The sequence below is a fragment of the Crocodylus siamensis genome, chromosome 14 (genome assembly GCF_052110815.1).
Source record: "Crocodylus siamensis isolate JL-2025a chromosome 14, ASM5211081v1, whole genome shotgun sequence".
In the NCBI taxonomy this organism is placed as follows: Eukaryota; Metazoa; Chordata; order Crocodylia; family Crocodylidae; genus Crocodylus; species Crocodylus siamensis.
The window spans coordinates 7,155,880-7,169,978 of NC_143408.1; the positions used below are offsets into that span (position 1 = coordinate 7,155,880).

Sequence of the window (14,099 nt, forward strand, 5' to 3'; positions counted from 1 at the left end):
TGGGTCGGGTAGGTATTACTCTAGCACAGCCACGCACCTGAAAAAATATTTCTGCCATGGTACAGAGATACATGACAGCTGAATCTCACTGCTGGTTTGATCACTGATTATTGACAACTGATTTCACAACATGCCCAGGCCTTTAAACACAGAGCCATGCGTGGAAGAACTGGTGAGCTAAGCAAGCACCTGACTTGAGGAGGAAGATAGAGTGGAAGGGCTGGGAGCGAGGAGGTGAGGCTCTGTGCCCCCAGGGTTGCAGACCACCGCACAGGAAGAACCGCCAGCTCTAGCTGTTGGCTGGAAAGCGGTAGGACAGCCCTGGCCAATGGTGATTACAGATTTTTCCCCCTTGCCTTTGAACACTGCACCAATAAAGGGAACTTCAAAACCAAAACAGCGCTGGAGTCCCTGGGTTGCCACGCGTCCACTGATGGCAGTCAGGAAGCCACAGTCAGGGCCTGCTGAAGAGCAGACGGACTCCCTGTGCGAGACGCTGTGCCAAGCCCTGTGTGGAAGCAGCAGCCAAACTGCTCCAGCCATTCAAATCCGCCCACAGCTCAATCACGGCAGGGCACTGTGCTTTGCTTAACCCCTTAAATAACCGTGCGCCCACCCCTCCCCTCCGGATGCAGCCTTGGTGAGAGCTTTTTCAGTACCTGCTCCTGCCTGTCACACCAGGCATCCTCTGACCTTTTCTTTGATTCAATCCAAGCTGAAGGAGAGAAAAAGGATGGTCTGGTGGCTGTAAATCTGGCCTGGGAAATGCAGGCACAAATCCCAGCTCTGGCGCAGACTCCCCGGGGGCCCTGTCCAAGTCGCACACACGCCCCCGCCCGGCCTTTCCTCTCTTCCCTTCTGCTTAGATCACACACCACATCCTCGCTAACACTACAGGATCCTGCCAGGAGCAGCAAGGACCACCGCACAAACCTTGGCAATGACAACAAAAGCCACAGACAACTTTGAATCAGCCTTGAATTCAAACTGTTCACATAAGCTTAAGACCAAGCAAAAGAGAGATGCCGATGGAAATGTCTCTTTTGGAACAGGACCTGGAGCTTGGGCCAGCCAGTGCATAGAAACCTGAAGTGAAATCAACTTCAGCTTCAGTGCCTGAAGGGAGAGAAATGCAGGATGTGATCAGGCCAGGATGGGGAGGGATCTGGGAAATGGACTCTCCTTCCCTCCCTTGCAACATGCTCAGGGGGTGCAGACAGCTGGAGAAGAGGGACTCATTAGTAAGCAGCACAAGGGCTTTCCTACCGCCCCCACGTCTCTTTAAAGAGAAGCTACAAAATACCATCTAGGTTGCTGTGCCTATCCCAGAGGGATTGCTGGAATTAAGAGATTAAAAGGGCAGCTCCTGACAGCCAGGTACACTCTGCAGAGCACTGGGAAACTGGGAGCTGTCCTGGGCAGTTCTCTGTGTCTGTTAATGCCTCTGGGCTCAGGCTGTGTCTGTATCGGTCTTTCTAGCTCCAGTGATTGTTGGTTCGGTTCTGCTGCTGGCAGCGAAGGCAGCACAAAGAGCTTGCCCGAGGGACAAAGCAGAAGCTGGCATTGTAACAGGACTGCTGGACCCTGGTGAGAGCAGGCAGGGATGATACAGCAGTGGGCCCACCCCAGCCCTCCTAACTCTGGATCCCAGCTGATGCTGGCAGGATGTTTGAGGGAAGAGTTGAACCTAGCTATAGTTCAACACCTCGCGTAGCTCCTAGCCTGGGTATGGAGATACAGCAGCTTTTGCCAGAGATGCATCACAAACCACAGCTCTGCAGGGCAGAGAAAGCTTTCTGGTTCTGAGTCAAGCCCCAGCCGCTTGGCCGCTGTAAAGCTCCTGCAGCTACTCTAACAATTTTGGTTGGAAAAATGATTTTTTGGGGAAAAATTTACTCAGTCTGATTTTTTTTTTAATTAAAAACAATAAACGCCCCCTTGCCATTCCCACCAAACTCTGGGAAAGGAGGAATGGGAGGCAGAGGAGGGAACCACCAAAACCACTCGGAGAGAACATTTAGGAAAAAAAAAAAAATCAACCTCATCCAAATTTCCCACTAAAAACAAGCCCAAATTTTTCAGCCAGAGAAACAGCACAGAGCCACCCCCTCCAAATGCAGGTGCCTCACTCCAGAGACTTGAGCTTCCACGCAGAGCCACGTGCTCCCCACCTCAGCCTTTATTCGACTTTGGACATGCCACTTTGGAACATGGTCCTTGCCAAACGTAGCGCTGAACGTAGCCCAGGCTGCTGCTCTCTTACTACAGCTCTGCCATGCAGGGCAGTGCTTTCCCCTGCTCCTGTTGGGCACAGGCCATTGACAACAGGCCAGGCACTTTGCTCTACACTTCGCTCCTGGCAGGGAGAGGGGCTGGAGGCAGCAGATGGTTGCATGCTCTGCCACCTCGCTGCACAGTTAGCTGCTTGGGCCAGAGCGCAGTGCCAGGGCTGCTTTAGAAGGTGGCACGTGGCCCACAGGCCGCACATTGGCCACCACTACCGTAAACAGCTTCCTCCAATTTCAGAATGCAGCAGCGAGCCCTGGCACAGATGGGCACCACCAGGAGCCACTGCAGCATCGCCAGGGCCTTTGTAATCTGACTGCTGATGCCCTGGCACCTGCCTGCTCCCCTGTGCCAGCATCACGCACGCTGAGACCTGGTCTGCACCACACAGCTCTACCTCTGCTCCCCTGTGGCCAGAGTTACTCCATGGCTGCTGGGCAGAGCAGGTCTTCTGCCACCATCCAGCAGCCAGCAAAAGACATCCCTTCAGTAACTCAGTGCCCTGGCGCCACTGCTGCCCAGTAGAGCTGCTGGAAGCTCATGGATGTACGGGCACCTTGAAGAGACAGGGGAGTAGATAAAGCCTCAGTCCCCAGCTGGTCCTCTCCACCTTGCTCCCCCCCACACATGGAGGTCAGCAGGGAAACTTCACGCTGGGCGGCTGAGGAAGGCGACAAGCAAGCTAAGGGAGGCACACAGCCCCTGCCACATCTTGCATGCTCCGTGAGCCCAGCCACTGCCTCTTCCCAATGTTATGAGCCACCAGCAGTTGTATGGGAATCAAACTGGAAGCTCTCTGGGACAGGGACTCTCTCATGCTGTGCCTGTGCAGCACCCAGCACCCTGGGCCCCGAGTCATTGAAGACAGACGGTGCCAGGGATTGGTGCTGTATGTACGTGTGCTTACATATGAATGCGTAAGGGGCAGGGTCTGAGCACTGGGCTGGGAGCCAGGAGCTCCTGCCCCACCCATTCCCTCTCTGGCTTCCCACATACTCCTTCAGCCACGGTTTTTCTAAATGACTTGATTTTGGCTGCCTCAGCTGATGTCCCTGGGCAGGCTTCTCCACAGGTGTTGAGCACTTGCTAGTGCAGCTGAAAGCCATGGAAGCTGCAGGTGCTCAGTGTCTCTGGCACCATGGATCCCAAAGTGCACGTGCAAAGGGCCAAGCCTTCCTGGCTCCATATCCTCACCAACCCCATCTTGCCAGAGCACAGGGAAGCTCAGTACATGGACAAAGAGCGCAGACAGTCAGTTTGTCCTAGGTCCTTCCCCATGATTGAAATCAAAGGCTTTGGCCATTCTCTGCAGCTTCCTGCCCTCCTTACCTAGACCATCCCTGCAGGGGAGGAGTTACTGGGCTGTTTGCTAGGAAAGAGAGCATTGGGTTCCTCAAGGCCAACTGCCTGGTGTCCCTCATGCTCCTCCATGCCGTGCATAGGCTGATAACCTCACCCTTCAAGGTTCACGTCTCAATGAATCACTGTCGCTACTTTTGGCTAGGCTGTGAAAGTGCCCTCAGGCCTTGATATAAGCTAACAGCCCAAAGGGGAAGCAAGCAGGAACTCAGAAGTGAGACCACCTGGCCAGCACTGCTGAAACAGGATGCGTATGGATGCCATTTAATGGACAGGCATCCAGAGAGGGTGTTCAGGTCTCACCAAATACCGTGTACAGGGACTGGTATGTCCAGCTGTCCAGGGCAAGTGGAATCTCATCCCATCAAGAGCCATCCACCACAGAAAGGAAGAGCTCCTTCCCAGTCTTTGAGGCTTGAGTATAACCTTGTGAAGCTGAACCAAATGCAGGCAATGCTGAGTGGGTGGAGGGGGGGGGGGTCAGAGGCGGGTGGGGGACTGGAGTGAAGACAGCCCCACTGCAATGGCCAGAGGGTGAGATAAGCAGAGGGGAGGCTGCTCCTCCAGTGCAACAGGCTGCAGGAAGGGAGTCTAGCAGATGGCCCCCCCACCTGCATCTCACTGCAGCCAGGAAACCGAGGAAACCAAGGTGGGTGGATGGGATGAGCAGAAACATTCCCATATTTCACAGCTGGTTTGTGGGCAGGCACAAGGCTGGCACACAAGTGAGGGCTATGGCCATCAGCTGTTGGGGCCCTGGCACAATGGTCTAAAGCAGGAACTCACACCTGCAAAGCGCCAGTGCCACGAGCATATGGACAGCACCGTTCCAGCCAGGAAGGGCGTTGGCTGCACCTCTCCATGGCACAAGCTCCAGCAACCAGATTGCTCGCTTCAGCTCAGCCAGCACTGGATCAAGTCCAGAAGAAGCTGCAGAGCTGGTGCAGGTCCCTCGGTCACTGGAGGGTGGGAGCAGCAGGCAAAGCAGCGCCATGCAGTGCACAGCAGTGAACCCACATCACCAAGCCAGGAAGCTTCATGGAGCTTCCCTGCAAGCCTTCCCCAGCCAGCCAGAACATTTCCCCGAGGCCCAGGGAGACCGCCTTCCCACCGCTCGGCTTGGTTTTAAATAGAGCATTTTCCCAAGCTCTGCAATTAAGCTGCGATCACTCAGGGAGCTGAGGAGCAGGCTGGTTTGCCTGGCACCAGCGAGTCTGTCACGCCAGGCAGAGCTAGCATTAAATCAGCGCAAACAGGGGCAGGATGCTGGATCCCAGGAGCTGGGGAAACCAGCCCTTCCTCCAACACAGCCCCCAGGACAGCCAGGTCCCTGGAGAGGCTGATCTAGACATCTCCCACCTGCTGCCTCTTCTCACAAGCAGGCAACACAAAGAGCTTCTGATCAGAAGAGACACCACTTAAGATCCATCGTGGGGTTCCCAAGCCCCACGGCAGCCAGGGAGACGCCCAGCCAGCTCCTGGGAATGAGCCAGCTCTATTCTCCCTACGAGGCAACGTATTTTCCCTGCGATTCTCAGGCGCAATAAATATTCCACATCTCCTCAGGGCCAAACCTCTGCCTGGCAAATAATCAACACATACAAGGGCCATTCATGTTCCTGTGGCTTTCGACTGTGCTGCCAGCGCCCGACCCCCTGCACAGCACTGTGCTGGCCCAACCATGCCCCACCACCCATCAGACCCAGCACAGTTGAGCTGTGCTGAAAACTTTCTGGGGAACAACAGGGAAAGCTGCAGATACTCTGCACGTTTTTTCCTGAACACCCTCTCTCCAACACCCCCGGACTTAGCTCTCCTCACTCTGGTCTGACTCCTCCACACAAAACCACATGGTAGTCAGGAGACTCCCGTCCCAGGGAGGAGGAAGGGTGGACCCAAGCACCGCACCACACCCCATGAGTAACAGGCCCATCACTGTGTTTCAGTGGCACCAGGTGAAACCTCAGCTGGATATTCTAGTCCAGGCCCCTGGCATGAATCTGCCACTGGGATGAGAGCGGGAAGGGCTGCCCTGCTCCGGGGCTGAAAAGGGTCATGCTGATTTTAGTGCTCTGCTAATGCTCTCCAGTGGAGGCAGGGGAACAGGGGGAAACCTTGAGGAAGAAGGGCTTTATCTAAACAAGGCACTGCCTATCTATGACATGTGAATTAGAGGGTTACCTTATTTGTATAAAACTGGGTCTTAGGCCACCTATGGGGAATCTCTGGGGCCACTGCCTTCCTGCCAATGACTGAGGCCCACTAAGGAGTTACTCGGTGGGGGTTTAAAATGGTTCTTCACATTGTCAAGAGAGAAGAACAGAGATACCGATTACTACCCACAGTGGAAAGGGCCTGGAAAAGCTCCTGTAGCAGCCCTGCAGCACAGTGGTGTAGCGAGGATAGAAATAAGAAGCCCCCCTCACCTAGACGGAGCTCCCCAAAATTGCCACATCCGATCTTCTTCCCGACCCGGAAGTTGGGGCCCACCATTAAGACTCCAGAGTTGGTCCCTGTGCTTCGGCTCCCATGGCTGCTCCTTCCTCCGCCTGCCTTGGACATTCTTTTGCCTTCCTCCGTCTCCCCTTTCCCTCCTCTCTTATCAAAATCCATAAGTTTGTGATACCCTGGCCTCTCCACGGTTACGCCACTGCCATACAAATCCCAAAGCCACCGAAAGTCGAGGGGGGAGGAGACAGGTAGCAGCAGGGCTCTTGGTTAATACACCATCACGGTCCAAGGGGCAGGGCAGGGGCTCCGGGGTAAGTGCCACCCGCAGGCGCTGGGCTACTGAAATGTCAGTGCTTTCGAGGGTCCTGCCGGGATTCTCATGGTCGCCTGCTGCGGGCCGTTCTTTGGTGAAGACAACATTCTGCGGGGAGTGTCCTTCCAGCTTAGATCCTTTGGCACCGAGCTGGGAAAGAGAGAAGGGCAAGGATTAGCGTGAGGAACAGGCAGGTGTGATTCTGCAGAGCTTTTAAAGAGGCGTGGGCAAGGGATGGTAGAGGTATGCCAAGAGCAGAGCACTTGGCAACCAGGGCACCTGGGTTCTACGCTGAGCTCTGGGGGGAGCATGATCCGTCTAGCAGGTACACTGGAGGAGGGGATGGGTACCCAAGAGTCTCGGGCTCTATTTCCAGTTCAAAGAAACAATCTTCAGCAACTCACTGAACCCCTGAGGCCTCGGCTTTCCCTCTCCTGTCTAGCAGACGGACACTTAGCATGCAGGAGGGGGAGACCTAGCTCAGTATTGCCCCTGGCATATGTTGGGACCCTGGTGCGGAGGAAGCTTATGAAGTGGGATCCTGCACAGGAGCAGAGGAAGCCATCTGAGGCTGCTCACTGCTCCCAGTCGCTGTCTCAGCTGGGCTGAGGCAGCAGGCTGGCTTGCTCTTGGTGAGAGCTGGTGCGTGGGGGTTTTGTGCACAGCCCTTTCAGGAAGAGACACTCCTTCCTTTGTCATGGGAAGCCAAGGAGAGTAGAGACACCCAAAACTGAAACTCCACCAGCCCCAGGAGCATCATGAGCTTCTACCAACAGGAGAGAGGCAGGCCCTGCTTGGGGAAAGCTGCTTCATGCTGCTGAGCCCAGGGGTGTGCAGCACAGGGGCAAGTGTCCCCTTCCTCCGGATATCTCAGTTAACCCTGGGGAGCACCTGCTAGGTCACTGGAGAAAACAAGGCAGCCTGGAAGGTGACTGAGGCATTGGACTACCTAGGGGGAGTGCAGAGGCAGAGGCATAGGCAGCAGGGAAAAAGCACCCTGGGGTTTCCTGAGAAGCAGAAAGAGGATATCCCTCCTTGCCCAGCATGGAGACTTTCTGGGTCAAAACCCCTATGTGCGCCAGGAGGTGCAGACCAAAGCCACCCCAGGCCAAGAACATTGTGGCATGCTCAAATTCTGGTCCTGCTGCCTGTTTTGATTAGACCTCGTCTGATCTGTGCAGCTGGCCCATGCAATCTACAGCCGTGGGGTGTGATGTCTAAACCCATTTCAGATCAGTCTTTACCTGGCTGCAGCCCACTCTCCCGGTACCCCTCCTCTGGGGAGATTTCTTGGCACCCATTTGAAGCAGGTGCGACACACTGAGCAAGCTCCTGCTCCCTGCCATCAGGCATAGCTGAACTGGAGATCTGCACTGAGAGGCCTGCATGAGCGCGTAAGGAGCCTCATCTGTATAGACACAGCCCAGATTCTGCTTACTGCCCACCTGTCACTAATTTGCTTTTAATGGAGAAACTGGAATACAACGGGCGGGCGGGTAAGGGTAGGGGTGAGGGTTAAATGCTGTTTGGGGGCAACTGTGAGAACATGGAAGGCTTGGGGTGCCTGGTGTTGGTCCAACTCTGTTGCTTGGACTGTGAGCTCCTGCGACCAGCCCCTTGGTTGTGCATTTGTACAGCACCAAGCATCATGGGGTGCCAGCCCGTAAGGTCTACTTAGTACAAATAAATAATACTGCCCATGACAGAATAGCCCCAATAAGAATCTCCTTAAGAACTCTGTCCTGACCTCACACGGAGGTGAGATCCAGGCTTCCCATGTGTCGCAGCCTAGGAATGAACACCCCTGCCCTTCCTCTTCCCCCTGTGAAAGATGGGGCAAGAACCAGAGCTAGTCAGCGAGGCAGAAAAAAGGCAGCATAGAGCAGAGCCCCAGGTAGCAGGGACTTCACTCAGGAACAGCCAAGGCAGCCAACCCTGGCACAGAGGGAGCTGGGTGGCAGCGCACATACAAGCGACGTGTCCCATCTTGCCAACTGCAAGCAGCCCTGAGCTACCCTGGGAGCAGAGGGGGCCCCAGAAAGACACAGGTGGAAAGGAATTGCAGCTGCTAGGTTGCACAGTTAATTAGCAGGTGCTGGGATGAGGTGAAGGGTTCCTATGGCAGTGGTAGCACAGATGCTCTCCTGGGGGCCAGCTGTCAGCAGCAGGTGCAGGCACCTCCATTGTTCTGGCAGGGAAGCAGCAAAGTTCAGGGATCGTCGCCAGCGAGAGAAGCGGGTGCGGCGGCCTAGAGGTCCAGGCTGCCAGGGCAGGGGCAAGAGTCTTGCTCTCATGGCACCAGGCCAGGGCTTGGACCCAGAGTCAGGCCTGCTACAGCTCCCTATCAACCTGGGCCAGGCTACTTGAAGTGCTCAAAAGTATCCAAGGGACTTAGGAGCGCAAGTTCTACTTTCCAAAGTGGTGCAGGCACTCAGCCTAACTCACAGGTGTCTAAATACTTTCCTAGACCATGCTGGAAACTGGGATTTAGGCGGTCTTAAAAAAAAACTGCTACCCTTGGCTGTGCACAAATTGGAATCATAGAAAACTAGGGTTGGGAAGGACCTCAGGAAGTCATTTTTTTACAACCCTTTTCTCAAAGCTGGACCATATTGAATTATATTATCCCAGGCAAGGCTCTGTCTAGCCAGGTCTTAAAAGCTCCCAAGGATGGAGCTTCCACCACCTCTCTGGGCAACTGGTTCCAGTGTTTTACTACCCTCCTAGTGAGAAAATTCTTCCTAATATCCAACCTAAACTTCCTTTGCTGCAACCTGAGACCACTGCTCCTTGTTCTGCCATCTGCCACCACTGAGTCTCGCTCCATCCTTTGGAAACCCCCTTCAGGGAGTTGAAGGCTGCTATTAAATCCCCTCTCAGTCCTTTCTTCTCTAGACTAAGCCCAGTTTCCTCAGTCTGACCTCAGAAGTCATGTCCCCCAGTCCCCTAACCATTGTTATGACCCTCCACTGGACTCTCTCCAACTTGTCCACATCCTTTCTGTAGCAGGGGGCCCAAAACTAGGCACCATATTTGATGTGGCCTCACCAGTTCCGAAAAGAAGGGAATAATCATTTCCCTTGATCTGCTGGCAATGCTCGTACTAATGCAACCCAGTATGTCCTTAGCCTTCTTGGCAACACGGGCACTCTGTGGGCTCATATTCGTCTTAGTGTCCACTGTAACCCCCACATCCTTGTCTGCAGAACTGCTGCTTAGTCAGTTGGTCCCCAGGCTGTACTGGGGCATGGGACTGATCCATCCTATGTGCAGGACTTTACACTTGTCTTTATTGAATCTTATGACATTTATTTTGGTTCAATCCAAAGAAGTTCCTGGATTACCTGTGCACTGAGTATTGCTCTCCCTGCAGATGTCAGGGTGATTGAAGTCCCCCATGAGAACCAGGGCCCGTGATCCCCTATTAGAAACTTCTGCTAACCATTTGAAGAAAGCCTCATCCACCTTGTCCTCCTGGTTTGGTGGTCTATAGCAGACCCCCACCATGATATCACCCTTGTTACTTTCCCCCTCTGACCTTAACCCAGAGATTTTCAACAGGCCTATCTCCAGTTTCATACTGAAGCTTGGAGCAGTCATACAGCTCTGTTACATACAGCGCAACTCCTCTCACCTGCCTGTCCTTCCTGAATAGTTTATACTCATCCACAACAGTGCTCCAGTTATGTGAGCTATCCCATCCAGTCTGTTATTCCAATCATGTCAACCCTCCCAGCACCCCTGAGCCACGGTCCAGCCTCTGCTCTCTGGGCTGGGAACGTGTCCTCCCAACATGCACCTACAGCACTTGCCAAGATGGGGTTCTGGTCCCACTGGATCTCTACAGCAATCACCGTGCAAGAAGTAGCTGGCCCAGGGGCTGAGCGGTAAGGAGTGGTTCTGACCCTGCGGTAGGCACAGGCCTGAAGCAGCACCAGCCGCGCACAATTGAGCAATTCCAGCCTTTCCTTAGCTTCCAGCATGCAGGAGCAGGTCACCCATCCCCAGTGGGGACTGGCCGCTCCCACCTCCCAGTGCTGCCAAGCAAAACTTTTCATTCAGCAGCTGCGGTTCAGCTCTTCTTTTTCCTCCGTGATGTTGCCCTGAAGGGAATATTTACCATGCCTGTGGGGGCCGGGTGGAACTTCTCTGATAACAACAGGCAGAAAGCAGAGCAGCCGCATCCCTTGCTGGGCAAGCCATGGGACACAGCATACATGGACACACGTGATGGTCCCAGTACACAAGGGGTGGGTTGAGGGGAGAACACCTGTGAGCCAGGAGCTGGTGCAGAGATATGGGGGCAGGATCATCCTCAGGCCTGCACCCTCAAAGCAAGTCACTTCTTGCCTCAGTTTCCCATTACAAGCAATAGGCACATGGTCTCTCTACCTGACAGTTGAGAAGCAAGGTTTAGTTAAGATGAGGCACTCAGAGCTCAGGATCTCCAAGCTCTCCTAGGTACATCACAGAGCACTTTTCTGAGACAGTTCTTTAAGAAGCCAGGGAACATAGAGTCCAAGGAGCCAGGCATTAGACTAGTGGGGTTCAACTCTTGGCTGTCACTGACTTGTCATGAAGTCTTAGACAGATCACTGCCCCTCCCTGGGCCTGTTTCCCCATTTGTGGAATGGGGATTGGGGTAATCATCCACCCCTGCAAAGCACTTGGAGATCTGGGGATGGTAAGATCTACACATCAGCATGACTGGTACATATGCCAATAGTCCTTTGCTCTTGAGCATGAGAGCACAGGCCCAAGGCCTGACACCAAGAACCAGCACTGCCCAGAGAAGCAGGAGGGGCTGATGAACATCAGAGAGGAAACCTCGCTCTCTCCCCACACTGCCTGCCTTGCCAAACCTGACTCCCTGTAGGGGCACTGCATCCAAAGTGGAGGTGCTGGCTGCACCACAGCTCTGCCCAATCCTTCTGCTCCCCATGCCTCCACCTGGCACTAAATCCACCCAGTACCATGTCACCCATCACAGGCAGTGCTGGAAGCAGGAAACCCAAAAAGGCAGTGATGGGGAAATGTCTCCTATTGACCCCAATAAGCAAGGGTGGGGGGGACATCAGGTGTGGCCTAAACGGGATTATGCCAATGCTTACTCTGGATGCTGACACAGAGTAATCCTATGATGCCCCAAGCCTCTGCAGCCTGCTCAAGCTGACAGCAGCTCAACCACAGCCAAACCAGCTCCCACTACCTTCCCTCCCACCCCAAGGAAAAGAGAAATCAGCTGCATGCTCTGGAAGCTTGGCCTGGCATGAAACCTGCACTCTGTCCACTGGAGACTATATCTGTGCTTCCCAGCATGAGCCCAGGGCAGTGCCTGTCCACAGCTCAGGGCTTGTTTCTCCCAGAGGAGAGCACACCACTGCGACCCTGGGCAGGATGTGCCTTGAAGCAGCCATGCCAGGAAGCCGAGCGCAGTCACAAGGGTGCTTTCTGGGAGGCAGACAGACACCTCCCTCCCAATCTACAGCTTTCCACCCATGCTGATCACCTCTGTTTTGTTCCCAGCTCAGTCCTCTCCAGACCGCGAGCAAGCCGCTCTGGCAGGCCTCTGCCACCCCTCTCTGCTGCGGTGCCACCTAAGTGCTGGTTCCAGCCCCGTGGGCTCCACAGCCCTGCTACCTGTGGGTTAAACAAGCCAGCCTCCACCCCTCAGGCATGCAGCCTCCAGGAAATGAGTGCACCGCCAGGCCTGATGTTTGTCCAAGGCCCGTAAAACTTTTTATTGGCTCTCAATAGCTATTAATAATAAAAAGGCTTCTTGTGCTAGACCATGTGGGGGGAGAGGGAGGCGGACAGGCAAACAGAAAGGCAGTGAAGGGAAGGATTGGCCAGGCCCAAGGATGGTGTTGGGAAGAAAGCAGCTGTGCTTTGCACCCACCAAAGGACTGTGCAGTCTTGGAGAGCTGGGGGTTAGGCTGATGGGGGGTGGGAATGGTCCAAAGTAAGTGCCTGGTCTCCCATTTGAGCCCTACCCCCAGCCTGTCCCTGCCTTTAAAACAGGCGTCAAGAGCTACAGCAAATCTGCAACTGCTCCAGCAGTGGTAGCTCAGGCAGCTATGTCTTCAGCTCACTGAGCACAGGGTCTAAGACATGCAGGCAAGGCATCCCAGTGCCACCCAGGTGCACACATCACAGCAGCCAGTTTCCTGCTTGCTTACCCACCCTCACTGTATTCAACCTCCTCCAAAGGGCTGAGATCTGCCCTCATCCTGGGGAAATGGCTGTGTGAGTGCTAAAGTCTGACAAGGCACCTAGTACATGCTCGGCCATTCTCCTCTGGCCTGCTTCTGCTACCAGGGAGCTGTAGGGGTTAACAGCAAATGATGAATAAAGCTATGTAAGTGCCGGGTGCTAATGGCATGTATTACCATCCCTCCAGGAGGGGCCAGGCTGAGCACACAAGTCCCCGGTTTTCACAAGCCTCTGCTCTGTGCAGGTTTCCCTGGGGTTGCCCAGCCCTGGGCTGCCTGCACCAGGAGAGATGGGGTCAGGGCTGTAGCTACAACCACAGTAAGCAACTAGAATAGAAAAGGGAGAACAGGAAAGAGATGGTCTGCAGTACTAGCCTTGACCCCTCAGCAAGGCTGATGTGGCGGGAGCCCTGCCCTCCAGGCTGCTGCTGGCACTGCAGCCCCACAGCCTGATGCCTCATCAGTCCTGGCTACAGCTCAGTGTGGTCATAGTGCGACCTGGGCCTGTCACAGGTCAGTGCCAGCTCTTGACATGAGAAATACCCACCAGCAAGGAGAGGCCCATGATCCAGCCCTTGCTGAGCACAGCCCATTCTCCCCTGCTGCAACTTGTGCTTGGGAGGAGCATCCTTATGACCACAGGCTTGCCTCTTCCCAGAAGCTTACAGAAGACTGTATAATAGGCTGGCAGAGACAGCTGCCCGCCCTGCCACCCCTCTTGTTCCCACCACTGCCTTGTGCTCTTGGCTTCGCCATCTGCTGTCTCTCAACTTGAACTGCAAGCTCCTTGGAACAGGGACCATCTCTTTGCCAGGTGTTTGGGCAGTGCCAAGCACCGTGGGGGTCCTAGGCCCTGCTTCGGGCCCCTTGGTGATGCTGCTATACATAACGTAGGGTGCAGGAAGGGCTGGAGGGTGAGGCCTTCGTGGGTCAATCAAAAATGTTTTGTTACAGATGCCTTGTCCCCATGGGCTACGCACTATGGCAGGGAAACAGAAACAGCCACAATCCCTGCTCCCCCGAGCTCTGGTTTCTACCATGTCATTGCCTTGCCTCCAGCATCTCCAGGCACAAGGAATGGCACCTCCTTCTTACAGACAAGGGAAACAGATACAGAGAGGACCCCTAGGGTCAGCAGCTGAGCTAAGGCCCCCTCGTCCCTCTGCTCACCTTGCAAACAGCAGTCCCCCCATCTGCAGGAAGTAGAGGGGAAAAGGGGGATGAGAGCAGGGCTTCCCTAAGCTTTGTTCTCTCCCAGGCGCTGAGCACACAACATCCTGTCCATTCTTTACTTGCTCAATGATTTCCTCTCTTGATTTGGTGCAAAGCTGCCCTCCTGCCTGCCTCCTGCCAGCTTTCGCCCCCTTCCCTTGCCAGGTCCTGTCTGCGCTGCACAGCTGAGGGCAGAGCCGCCTCCTGCGCAGCTGCAGATGCCCTAGGCCTGCGGGAGGGGTTTTATTGCTGCTGCCTTCTCTCAA

General features: G+C 54.7%; 1 protein-coding gene across 2 annotated transcripts in view; it reads right to left on the reverse strand.

Annotated features, from left to right (window-relative positions):
* The window catches only part of CSNK1G2 (casein kinase 1 gamma 2), a 70,452-nt gene that overhangs the window by 22,773 nt on the left and 33,580 nt on the right, over nt 1-14,099 (reverse strand). For both annotated transcript variants that reach the window (XM_090027087.1, XM_090027086.1), the window contains exon 2: nt 6,072-6,559. In XM_090027087.1, the coding sequence (XP_089883213.1) occupies nt 6,072-6,258 (187 nt within the window). In that variant the 5' untranslated portion in view covers nt 6,259-6,559. The remainder of the gene's footprint in view (nt 1-6,071; nt 6,560-14,099) is intronic.